The sequence below is a fragment of the Cherax quadricarinatus genome, chromosome 26 (genome assembly GCF_038502225.1).
Source record: "Cherax quadricarinatus isolate ZL_2023a chromosome 26, ASM3850222v1, whole genome shotgun sequence".
Lineage (NCBI taxonomy): Eukaryota > Metazoa > Arthropoda > Malacostraca > Decapoda > Parastacidae > Cherax > Cherax quadricarinatus.
In genome coordinates, this window is record NC_091317.1 from 35151825 (window position 1) to 35165341 (window position 13517).

Below are 13517 nucleotides of genomic sequence, written 5' to 3' on the forward strand. Positions count from 1 at the left end.
GGGTGACTGACCCTCGCTATTTTGAGAACTGTGAGGAAGGTAGAGGATTCGATGGATATGTTGAAGAGTGTTGCAGTGATTGGTGACAGTACTTGTGAAGCTTTTTTGTATATAAATTATGGTAAGTTATTTAAATCTCCTGCCTTGTTCTTTAGTGTGTTGATAATAGGTGGGTTGGTTGGAGCTAGGAATAGTGTATTCGGGTAGGTGCCGATGAGGTAGTCATTAGGTGGGGCGTTTGACTAACACTCTTTGCAGTAATCTAGTTCATACCTTTACTCCCACTATAAATGCCCCTGGTATTTGTATTTCATGCTCCTCTCATCCACTTCAGCACTTTGGAGAAACTGGCCGTTCTCTTTCTGACAGACTTAAGGAGCACAAAAGTAGTGTTAAACTTGCCAACGCCAATAATGCTCCTTCTGTCACGTTAGAGATCACAGTCATCCTATTGACTGGTCATTTGCTAACACTTTCACAGTTATCATCTTGTTGAATCCTTCCTTAATCACAACTTTCTTTATACACAACTTTCCCTAGTTGAATCCTCTTCTTCTTCTTATGACCAGAGCTTTGGTAAGATGGGTAAAGAAGAAGGATGGGTAAGGATAGAAATATTGGAAAAGGGTGGGAGGGGGGAGAGAGGTAGGATATAAAAGGTAAGTGGCCCAACCACTTTGGTGTAATTTAAAAGATTTAGATTTTTTTTAGATTTTGCCACCGAAGTGGCTAGTTTATTGTGCACCCCATATCCATCCTGTGGACGGTAGCGCGAGAGCATATGGATATACAAAAGGCCTAGGAACTAGGCCCCAAAGGGTTAACAGGAATACATATGGATTTATATCTACATATCTATAGTTCACTTATCTGTTACAAGCAAATTTAGGAAATTTGCTTAGTATATCTGGTATCTTATTTTCATTAATAAGATATCTTGACATGTCACATAGGTTATTATACTGTCTGTCTCTGTATTCCTCAATAAGTGGACAATTAAGCACATAGTGTTCAAGAGAGTGACCATATGCCTGATCACATAATTTACATTTAGTTTGATCATCATCTGTGTGTCTCCCAAACTGCCAGAAGTACTTGTAACCAAGCCTAAGCCTGGCCACTACAACATCAGTCAGTCTGTTCACATTGCAAGTTGCTCCATAAACATACTTATCTACGTTCATGTTATCATAGTGGGTTATAGATCTACTCAGGCTTGTAACTGCATTCCTATAACAATCATTTTCATTATTTACTTCTCTCTTAATATTATTCCTAATGCTAGACACAGTTATACCAAAGTTATATTCTACATTCTCCTTCTCGATACTCTTCTTGGCTAACATATCAACTTTATCATGAAGGAGTAATCCAATGTGTGATGGGATCCATAGCAATTGTACATTAATTCCTTTGTCCCTAATTTTTGAATATCTATACCTGGCTTCCCCAATGAGCATGTTGTTGGAGTCATTATATGAGCCAAGAGCCTTCAATGATGACATAGAATCAGTAATGATGATAGAGTCAAGCTCAGTGTCATAGGTTAGCTTTAGCGCCATTAGGATTGCAAACAATTCAGTTTGCAGTGTAGACGCCCAGTTGTTAATTCTTATGCCTAACTCAACAAATTTATTATCGTTCTTAACTAGGGAGGTGGCAACAAGAGCAGATGCAGCCCTGCCAGAAAACTCCTGTTTAGATCCATCAGTGTATATAACTTGTGATAACTTGTTACTACCAGCTAGGTGAGAAATTTCTTCTTGAGCAGTTGCTCTAACAAGAGATTTAAGGAAGGGATTACTAGCAATGAGCTTCTTGGGAGGAACTTGTAGGTATGTGATATTAAATGAACACATCTTCCATGGAGGGGTGAAATGCTCTTGTTGCCTACAGTGATACAGTTCATGCAGGTTATAAAACTTAATGCAATTGCACGTTTTCACAATCCATTTAGATCTGTGTGTATTTACCTCTAGACACTTGGTAAGATTCACTGTGACAGTGTCTGGTTCGTTTCTCAACATTCTAATACCGAGTACAGTGTTAATTTCAACAATCCTATCACTGATACTAGAAATACCAAGCTCCTTCCTCATGTTAAGAACTTTTGTAGATCTGGGACAGCCAAGAATAATCCTGAGAGCTTCATTTTGCATTAACTCCAAGGGTCGGAGAGAACTTTCTCTAGCTAATATCAACATGGGAGCAGCATAATTTAGAAGGTGTATGTGAAATAATAAGATATTCTTAAAGGGGTATAATACTAACCCATCAGAGTCACATAGATATAACTGATATATAAGTACATGACTTTGAATTGGTAGTAATTATACAAGTTGCAATTGCCTTTTTTTTGCGATTGCACAACGGATATTTAAGCGACAATGAAGGCAATAATTTCCTGGCCAGTTTATAAAGAATTACTTGACAATGGCTTCTTACAGGTGGTGTCCCGCCATAGTAAATTTAGCATAATTTTTACAGTAGAATGTTATATAAGATGTCTCCCTAATTGGGGGCGATGATTTCTCAGTAAACATTGAAGGGTTCTGGTGTTACCCAAATATCTTCATCAGGGAGGTTGCTCAATATCATTGGTCGATGGTAATCATCTTTATGAATAAAACGACGGACCCTCTGTGGGAGAGTCATTCTTTGAGTCCTATGAGGAGGAGTATTGATGATATAATCCGTGGTATTTACAACTTGTAGAGGATGTTCTCTATCTGGCATGTAGAGTTCTTGCATTGCATACAGTTGTTTCTTTTTCAGGGTGTCAAGGTGTACATTTAAGGCAGTAATATCTTGTTGTACATGTAAATCTGCCATTTTAACTCTGTCTCTCCTCCTGGTACCCGTAATGAAGTGAAGAGCTCTATTCTGGACCCTTTGTAACTGTAGCATGTTGGTCTTTGTTGTTAATGTCATTGGGACACATGGATATTCGAGTATAGGTCTTATTATCATTTTATATAGATGTTTTTTGACATGTGGAGGGGCTTGATTGAATTGAAAGAGACTGCTAAGACCGGCTTTGGCTATGTTGATCTTTTTAGTTACATGAGATGTTGAGTGGAGCAGCCTGTCTATTTCATATCCCAAGATCTTGTTAGGGTTTCTAATGGCTACAGGTGTACCTCTGATGGAGATACCCCCTTTATCTTCGATGGTTGATGCAAAACATCCTATTGTGCTAACAAGGACTTTCTCAGGATTAGTCGTAATTCTCCATTTCTTTTCCCAATTAGATGTTCGACGAAGTTCAATATTCATTTTTTCTATGGCTCTCTCATACTTGTATTTTCCTGTTACCAGAGTTGATGAGACAACATGAATAACATCATCTGCAAACTGTTTTATAATTGTATCATTAAGCTCTGGTTGAGGAATGTCATTCACATAAATGTTGAAGAGAATTGGACTAAGACAAGAACCTTGTGGGACACCCGCTGTTTTTATAAAAGGCTCTGTCGACCTGCCATGAAAGGTGGGAATGATTTTTCTTTGAGTTAAGAAATTATATATTAATCTGAGAAAAGTCCAGTTATGGTCTGGTAGGTCAATGAGTTTGTATATAAGACCATCATGCCATAAGCTATCAAAAGCTTTATGAACATCTCTGGTGGCAATTAGGGCAAGATTGCCCTGATGTTTTAGACTTGCTACAGTATCGAAAATAATATTTATTGCATGATGGGTACCTCTGTGTTCTAAAGCCAAATTGTTTTTCAGTAAAATGGTGATTAAACTCCATATAGTAGTTCAGTCTGTTGGAAATGATTTTCTCAAGAACTTTTCCAGTGACTTCAAGTAAAGATATAGGTCTATAGTTCCCTGGTTGGTGGATGTCTTTATTGGGTTTAGCAAGAAAGATCATCCTAGCAGTCTTAAAAACCACTGGAAAATGTCCTGAGGCCAATATGGCATTAAAGATATTAACCAAAGACTGTTTACAATTTTTGGGTAGGAACTTTATTTGTTTCATTGTTATTCCAGAGAGTCCAGGGGCTCTATTTCGCATTCTTCCAATAACCTGACTCATCTCAAGTAATGTAATAGGTCTAGTAAGCGGGTGAGCTTCTTCAAGAGTTGATGTATCGATGGAAGGTAGTGGTTGTAGATCATCTAAGTTCTCATCTCTCCATTCATATACCAACTGATAATGATTATTGTTAAATCGACGACTGTTATTGTGGGAGAGAATTTTCTCCCATACATCACCCATCAAATTAGCCTGGTCCTGTGGATCATCAAGTTTAATCTCAACATCTTCATCATCCTCATCAATGAAGGTATGAATTAGGTAGTTAGGAGCCTTGTGCTTTGCCCCTAACAGTTGTCAGATCTTGCTCCAAAATTTTGCTGGCTCACGTTTATACTGATTAGCTTGGAGAACTAGCGATTTCCATAAGTCACGTTTGTGATAGCTAATCATGTTAATTAATTCTTGCTTCAATCTGTGCAATGTAGCTACTGGTGGTTGTCGCGTCTGAAGATGCCTTCGACATTCTGCTTGATAATTTCTTAAAGCGTCTCTAATTTCCCTAGTAGGTTTATATTGTTGATAGATCTTTGTGGAAGCTAATTGGCAAGTTGCATTAGTAGCTTCAATTATTCGATTGTGAAGGGACCTGATCTCGTCATCAATTGTAGTGGAAGGTAGATTTTCCAACGACACAATTTCATCTTCACCCAGAAATGGCCTGAAGGGGTCAAATCCTAGGGTGTTAAGATTGGGTTTAGGAGGTACAGGTATTCTAAATGGAGAAGTTTGTAGTTGTATTATAACAGGAATATGGTCAGATCCTACGTTTCCACTAGGAGAGATATGACAATGAAAGAGGTCACAGTCTCTGTTTGTCAGGACTATATCTGGTGTTCCTGGGTGAGGTCCAATATACGATTTAAAGAATGGGCCTTGAAATGACAAGTTTCTGGCTGTCATGATATTAAATAGTTGTTTTCCTTTTAAGTCACCCAGTGGAATACCAGCTCCACAGTTAAAGAGGGCAGGGTAATGAGCATTAAAATCTCCCACTAGAATTGTTGGAATGTTTCTGCTTAATATCCTATGTAGAGGAATTGACTCTATATATTGTCTCGGGGGAAAATATCCAGTTCCTATCACTAGTTGGCCATGAGACGTTGTCATTTCTATTGCAAAAATGTTATCTTCATCAATATGAATATTTTTAAATGTATAGCCTAATTTAACTAAGATGGCTACACCACTATAGGGTCCTCTCGATTTCTCCACAGTAGAGTAACCATGTAATTTAATATGTTGATCAACTCTTGCAGCTGTCTCATTCAAGAGTAAAACATCGGGATTATAATTATGAAGTTCAACTTCAAGGAGGTAACGGTTATTAAAGAAATGTTGAATATTAAGTTGGAAAATTGTAATCCCCATTATACACAACTCTCCTTAGTCCTGGCTTTGTCTTTGTAGATGCCTTCCTTTCCCATTACATTGTCAAATGCTTCAAACTTCAGAACACACCTGACTTAACCTAATTCTTTTTTTGCCTCCTCTCTCTACCTCTTCTTCGTTCTTACTTTTCATTTTTCTTGTTTTGGGTTTCCTTTCTTTTGACTTAGGCAATCTGTCCTTCACTTCTCCCCTTCCCCCCCCTGTGTTTTAGGTCTTAGCTCTTGTGGGCCCTTAGTTCTCCTGCAGTGCTCCTCTTTCTTGGCCTTTGACTGACCCCATTACTGCTACTGCTGCTGCTGCCGCCGTCGCTGCCACCTCCACCGCCACCTAACTAACTACTAGCACCACCACCTCCTCCTTTGGCCCCTACCTTCACTTTTGCAGCCTTTCACTCCCCTTTTCTATTCTTGTCCCACCACTCTGCCTACTTTACACTACCACTACTACTTCCTCTACCTGCCTTACCTCTACCACTACTACTCCTTCCACTTCTCTTGTCCCATCCCTGCCAGCTGGCCTATATATACTGGCTCCTCCTCCTCTTTTTCTGTTTGTGTGACTTTGTAAATGGTTCAAGTAAGACCGTAACATCGTTGTAAGCTCCTCATATATGCAGGTTATTTGTGTATTGTTCCAGGTACTGTATTGTGCATTTTTGTTTTTCCTGGTGAAGGAGTTGATTATTTAGAGGTAGGTTGCAGGTCGTTGAGTAAACACAATTAGATGAGCAAACAGTGATATCAATAAATCAATTGTTTTTCTCAGGAGGTATTACAGCATCCTACTCCCTCGAAGTAACCTGAGTGCACCAAAAGCTAAGGAGATGGTGTCCATTCTTAAGGAAAAGCAAGTCATGATTTATAAAAGAGGCTTTTTGAAGTTAGCCTCCTTGACTATCAATAAGAAAGAAGAGGTTGATCTAAAGCATTTTACAAGGAAGGAACTAGGCTGTGAATTCCATCGGTGAGTAGTGTACTTAGTTAAAGAAAAATAAAAAAAAAATTCCCTCACCTGCCATTTCTTACCAAGGTAGAGTAACACCCAAAATTGGATACACATTCACCATCATTGATGTAATAGCTATTGTGCATGAAATAAACAGACATTATATTTCAGATGGACTTCTAAACTGCAACATCCCACCCAGCATTCAGAGTGCACGCACTGTACTTCCCACCTTCAGAGTGCAGTCACTGTACTTCGCACCTTCAGAGTGCAGTCACTGTACTTCGCACCTTCAGAGTGCAGTCACTGTACTTCCCACCTTCAGAGTGCAGGCACTGTACTTCCCACCTTCAGAGTGCAGGCACTGTACTTCCCACCTTCAGAGTGCAGGCACTGTACTTCCCACCTTCAGAGTGCAGGCACTGTACTTCCCACCTTCAGAGTGCAGGCACTGTACTTCCCACCTTCAGAGTGCAGGCACTGTACTTCCCACCTTCAGAGTGCAGGCACTGTACTTCCCACCTCCACCCCTCCTTCATAGTGCAGGCACTGTACTTCCCAACTTCACCCCTCCTTCAGAGTGCAGGCACTGTACTTCCCGCCTCCACCCCTCCTTTAGAGACACTATACTTCATGCCTCCACCCCACCTTCAGAGTGCAGACACTGTACTTCCCACCTCTGCTTCACCTTCAGAGTGCAGTCACTGTACTTCCCACCTTCAGAGTGCAGGCACTGTACTTCCCACCTCCACCCCTCCTTTAGAGGCACTATACTTCATGCCTCCACCCCACCTTCAGAGTGCAGACACTGTACTTCCCACCTCTGCTTCACCTTCAGAGTGCATGCACTGTACTTCCCACCTCCACCCCACCTTTAGAGTGGAAGCACTGTACTTCCCTTCTCTGCCCCACCTTCAGAGTGCAAGCACTGTACTTTCCACCTCTGCCCCACCTTCAGAGTGCAGGCACTGTACTTTCCACCTCTGCCCCACCTTCAGAGTGCAGGCACTGTACTTCCCACCTTCAGAGTGAAGGTATTGTATTTCCCACCTGCACCCCACCTTCAGAGTGAAGGCACTGTACTTACCACCTCCACTCCACCTTCAAAGTGAAGGCACTGTATTTCCCACCTGTATTTCAGAGTGCAGGCACTGTACTTCCCACCTCCACTCCCTCCTGAGCGCAGGCAGTGTACTTCTCACCTATACCCCTCCTTTAGAATACAGGCACTGTAAACTCCACCTCCTCCCCTCCTTCAGAGTGCAGGCACTGTACTTCGCACCTCCACCCCTCCTTTAGAATAGAGGCACTGTACTTCCCACCTCCACCCCTTCTTCAGAGTGCAGGAACTGTACTTTCCACCTCCACCTCACCTTCAGAGTGAAGGTGCTGTACTTCCCACCTCCACCCCACCTTCAGAATGAAGGCATTGTACTTCCCATCTCCACCCCTCCTTCAGAATACAGGCACTGTACTTCCCACCTTCAGAGTGCAGGCACTGTACTTCCCACTTCCACCCTTCCTTCAGAGTACAGGCACTGTACTTCCCACTTCCACCCTTCCTTCAGAATACAGGCACTGTACTTCCCACCTCCACCCCACCTTCAGAGTGCTGGTACTGTACTTCCCACTTCCACCCCACCTTCAGAGTGCAGGCACTGTACTTCCCACCTTCAGAGTGCAGGCACTATACTTCCACCTCCACCCAACCTTCAGAGTGCAGGCACTGTACTTCCCGCCTCCAACCCTTCCTTCAGAGTGCAGGCACTTTACTTCCCACCTCCACCCCTCCTTCAGAGTGCAAGCACTGTACTTCCCACACCTCCACCCCTCCTTCAGAGTGCAAGCACTGTACTTCCCACCTCCAACCCTCCTTCAGAGTGCAGGCACTGTACTTCCCACCTCCACCCATCCTTCAGAGTGCAGGCACTGTACTTCCCACCTCCAACCCTCCTTCAGAGTGCAGGCACTGTACTTCCCACCTCCAACCCACCTTCAGAGTGCAGGCACTGTACTTCCCACCTCCAACCCTCCTTCAGAGTGCAGGCACTACTTCCCACCTCCAACCCTCCTTCAGAGTGCAGGCACTGTACTTCCCACCTCCACCCCTCCTTCAGAGTGCAGACACTGCACTTCCCACCTCACCTCCTCCTTCAGAGTGCAGGCACTGTACTTCCCACTTCCAACCATCCTTCAGAGTGCAGGCACTGTACTTCCCACCTCCACCCATCCTGCAGAGTACAGGCACTGTACTTCCCACCTCCAACCTTCCTTCAGAGTGCAGGCACTGTACTTCCCACCACCACCCCTCCTTCAGAGTGCAGGCACTGTACTTCCCACCTCCAATCCTCCTTCAGAGTGCATGCACTGTACTTCCCATCTCCACCCCTCCTTCAGAGTGAAGACACTGTATTTCCCTCCTAAAACCCTCCTTCAGAGTGCAGGCACTGTACTTCCCTCCTCCAACCCCCCTTCAGAGTGCAGGCACTGTATTTCTCACCTCCAACCCTCCTTCAGAGTGCAGTCACTGTACTTCCCACCTCCACCCCTCCTTCAGAGTGCAGACACTGTACTTCCCACCTCCACCCCTCCTTCAGAGTGCAGACACTGTACTTCCCACCTTCAGAGTGCAGGCACTGTACTTCCCACCTCCAACCATCCTTCAGAGTGCAGGCACTGTACTTTGCACCTCCAACCCTCCTTCAGAGTGCAGGCACTGTACTTCCCTCCTCCAACCCTCCTTCAGAGTGCAGGCACTGTACTTCCCTCCTCCAACCCTCCTTCAGATTGCAGGCACTGTACTTCCCACCTGAAACCCTGCTTCAGAGTGCAGGCACTGTACTTCCAACCTCCAACCCTCCTGCAGAGTGCAGGCACTGTACTTCCCACCTCTACTCCTCCTTCAGAATGCAGACACTGTACTTCCCTCCTCCAACCCTCCTTCAGAGTGCAGGTGCTGTACTTCCCTCCTTCAGAGTGCAGACACTACTTCCCACCTCCAACCTTCCTTCAGAGTGCAGGCACTGTACTTCCCACCACCACCCCTCCTTCAGAGTGCAGGCACTGTACTTCCCACCTCCAATCCTCCTTCAGAGTGCAGGCACTGTACTTCTCACCTCCAACCCTCCTTCAGAGTGCAGTCACTGTACTTCCCACCTCCACCCCTCCTTCAGAGTGCAGACACTGTACTTCCCACCTCCAACCCACCTTCAGAGTGCAGTCACTGTACTTCCCACCTCCACCCCTCCTTCAGAGTGCAGACACTGCACTTCCCTTCTCTGCTCCACCTTCAGAGTGCAGGCACTGTACTTTCCACCTCTGTCCCACCTTCAGAGTGCATGCACTGTACTTTGCACGTTCAGAGTGAAGGTACTGCATTTTCTACCTACACTCCACCTTCAGAGTGAAAACACTGTACTTCCCAACTCCATCCCACCTTCAAAGTGAAGGCACTGTATTTCCTACCTTCAGAGTGCAGACACTGTACTTCCCACCTCATCCCCACCTTCAGAATACAGGCACTGTACTTCCCACCTCCACTCCCTCCTGAGTGCAGGCACTGTACTTCTCACCTCCACCCCTCCTTTAGAATACAGGCACTACTTTCTACATCCTCCCCTCCATCAGAGTGCAGGCACTGTATTTCCCACGTTCACCCCTCCTTCAGAGTGCAGGAACTGTACTTTACACCTCCTCCTCACCTTCAGAATGAAGGCACTGTACTTCCCACCTTCAGAGTGCAGGCACTGTATTTCCCACCTTCACCCTCCTTCAGAGTGCAGTCACTGTACTTCCCGCCTCCACCCCTCCTTCAGAGTGCAGACACTGTACTTCCCACCTCCAACCCACCTTCAGAGTGCAGGCACTGTACTTCCCACCTCCAACCATCCTTCAGAGTGCAGGCACTGTACTTTGCACCTCCAACCCTCCTTCAGAGTGCAGGCACTGTACTTTGCACCTCCAACCCTCCTTCAGAGTGCAGGCACTGTACTTCCCTCCTCCAACCCTCCTTCAGAGTGCAGGCACTTACTTCCCACCTGAAACCCTGCTTCAGAGTGCAGGCACTGTACTTCCAACCTCCAACCCTCCTGCAGAGTGCAGGCACTGTACCTCCCATCTCCAACCCTTCTTCAGAGTGCAGGCACTCTACTTCCCTCCTTCAGAGTCCAAGCACTGTACTTCCCACATCCACCCCTCCTTCAGAGTGCAGGCACTGTACTTCCTCCCTCTGCCCCACCTTTAGAGTGGAGGCACTTCACTTCCCTTCTCTGCCCCACCTTCAGAGTGCAGGCACTGTACTTTCCACGTCAGCCCCACCTTCAGAGTACATGCACTGTACTTTGCATCTTCAGAGTGAAGGTACTGTATTTTCTACCTGCACTCCACCTTCAGAGTGAAAGCACTGTACTTCCCAACTCCATCCCACCTTCAAAGTGAAGGCACTGTATTTCCTACCTTCAGAGTGCAGACACTGTACTTCCCACCTCATCCCCACCTTCAGAATACAGGCACTGTACTTTCTACATCCTCCCCTCCATCAGAGTGCAGGCACTGTACTTCCCACCTTCACACCTCCTTTAGAGTGCAGGCACTGTACTTCCCACCTCCACCCCACCTTGAGAGTGCAGGCACTGTACTTCCCACTTCCACCCTTCCTTCAGAGTGCAGGCACTGTACTTCCCACCTCCACCCCACCTTCAGAGTGCAGGCACTGTACTTCTCACCTTCAGAGTGCAGGCACTTTACTTCTCACCTTCAGAGTGCAGGCACTATACTTCCCACCTCCAACCCTTCCTTCAGAGTGCAGGCACTGTACTTCCCATCTCCACCCATCCTTCAGAGTGTAGGCACTGTACGTCCCACCTCCAACCCTCCTTCAGAGTGCAGGCACTGTACTTCGCACCTCCAACCCTCCTTCAGAGTGCAGGCACTGTACTTAGCACCTCCGACCCTCCTTCAGAGTGCAGGCACTGTACTTCCCACATCCACCCCTCCTTCAGAGTGTGGACACTGTACTTCCCACCTCCAACCCACCTTCAGAGCTCAGGCACTGTACTTCCCACCTCCAACCCTCCTTCAGAGTGCAGGCACTATACTTCCCACCTCCACCCCTCCTTTAGAATAGATGCACTGTACTTCCCACCTTCAGAATACAGGCACTGTACTTCCCACCTTCACCCCTGCTTCCGAGTGCAGGCACTGTACTTCCCATCTCCACCCTTCCTTCAGAGTGCAGGCACTGTACTTCCCACCTCCACCCCCTCCTGAGTGCAGGCACTGTACTTCCCATCTCCACCCCTCCTTTAGAATAGAGGCACTGTACTTCCCACCTTCACCCCTCATTCAGAGTGCAGGCACTGCACTTCCCACCTCCACCCCATCTTCAGAGTGCAGACACTGTACTTCTCACCTCCAGCCCTTCCTTCAGAGTGCAGGCACTGTACTTCCTGCCTCCACCCCTCCTTCAGAGTGCAGACACTGTACTTCCCACCTCCACCTCTCCTTCAGAGTGCAGGCACTGTACTTCCCACCTCCACCCCTCCTTCAGAGTGCAGGCACTGTACTTCTCACCTTTAACCCTCCTTCAGAGTGCAGGCACTGTGCTTCCTACCCCAACCCTCCTTCAGAGTGCAGGCACTGTACTTCCCACCTCCAACCCTCCTTCAGAGTGCAGGCACTGTACTTCCCACCTCCAACCCTCCTTTAGAGTGCAGGCACTCTACTTCTCACCTCCACCCCTTCTTCAGAGTGCACACACTGTACTTCCCACCTCCAACCTACCTTCAGAGTGCAGGCACTGTACTTACCACGTCCACCCCTCCTTCAGAGTGCAGGCACTGTACTTCCCACTTCCATCCTTCCTTCAGAGTGCAGCACTGTACTTCCCACCTTCAACCCTCCTTCAGAGTGCAGGCACTGTACTTCCCACCTCCAACCCTTCTTCAGAGTGCAGGCACTGTGCTTCCCACTTCCACCCCTCCTTCAGAGTGCAGGCACTGTACTTCCCACCTCCAACCCTCCTTCAGAGTTCAGGCACTGTACTTCCCATCTCCAACCCTCTTTCAGAGTGCAGGCACTGTACTTCCCATCTCCAACCCTCCTTCAGAGTGCAGGCACTGTACTTCCCATCCCCCACCCTCTTTCAGAGTGCAGGCACTGTACTTCCCACCTCCACCACTCCTTCAGAGTGCAGGCACTGTACTTCCAACCTCCACCCCTTCTTCAGAGTGCAGGCACTGTACTTCCCACCTCCAACCCTCTTTCAGAGTGCAGGCACTGTACTTCCCATCTCCAACCCTCTTTCAGAGTGCAGGCACTGTACTTCCCACCTCCAACTCTCCTTCTGAGTGCAGGCGCTGTACTTCCCACTTCCACCCTTCCTTCAGAGTGCAGGCAGTGTACTTCCCATGTCCAACCCTCCTTCAGAGTGCAGGCACTGTACTTTCCACTTCCACCCCTCATTCAGAGTGCAGGCACTGTACTTCCCACTTCCATCCTTCCTTCAGAGTGCAGGCACTGTACTTCCCACTTCCACCCCTCCTTCAGAGTGCAGGCACTGTTCTTCCCACTTCCATCCTTCCTTCAGAGTGCAAGCACTGTACTTCCCACTTCCACCCTTCTTTCAGAGTGCAGGCACTACTTCCCACTTCCACCCTTCCTTCAGAGTGCAGGCACTTATTTCCCACCTCCACCCCTCCTTCAGAGTGTAGGCACTGTACTTCCCATTTCCACCCTTCCTTCAGAGTGCAGGCACTGTACTTCCCACTTCCACCCTTCCTTCAGAGTGCAGGCACTTTACTTCCCACTTCCACCCTTCCTTCAGAGTGCAGGCCCTGTACTTCCCACTTCCACCCTTCCTCCAGAGTGCAGGCACTGTACTTCCCACTTCCACCCTTCCTTCAGAGTGCAGGTACCGTACTTCCCACTTCCACCCTTCCTTCAGAGTGCAGGGACTGTACTTTCCACTTCCACCCTTCCTTCAGAGTGCAGGCACTGTACTTCCCACTTCCACCCTTCCTACAGAGTGCAGGCACTGTACTTCCCACTTCGACCCTTCCTTCAGAGTGCAGGCACTGTACTTCCCACTTCCACCCTTCCTCCAGAGTGCAGGCACTGTACTTCCCATTTCCACCCT

The 13517-nt window shown here is 46.8% G+C and overlaps 1 protein-coding gene across 1 annotated transcript in view; it reads left to right on the forward strand.

The window, feature by feature from the left end:
- LOC128691745 (uncharacterized) overlaps window positions 1-13517 on the forward strand; it is a gene marked incomplete at its 5' end in the record, with an annotated part of 103989 nt that overhangs the window by 52105 nt on the left and 38367 nt on the right. Inside the window, 1 exon segment of the mRNA XM_070088925.1 lies at window positions 6203-6400. Coding sequence (XP_069945026.1) covers window positions 6203-6400 — 198 coding nt within the window.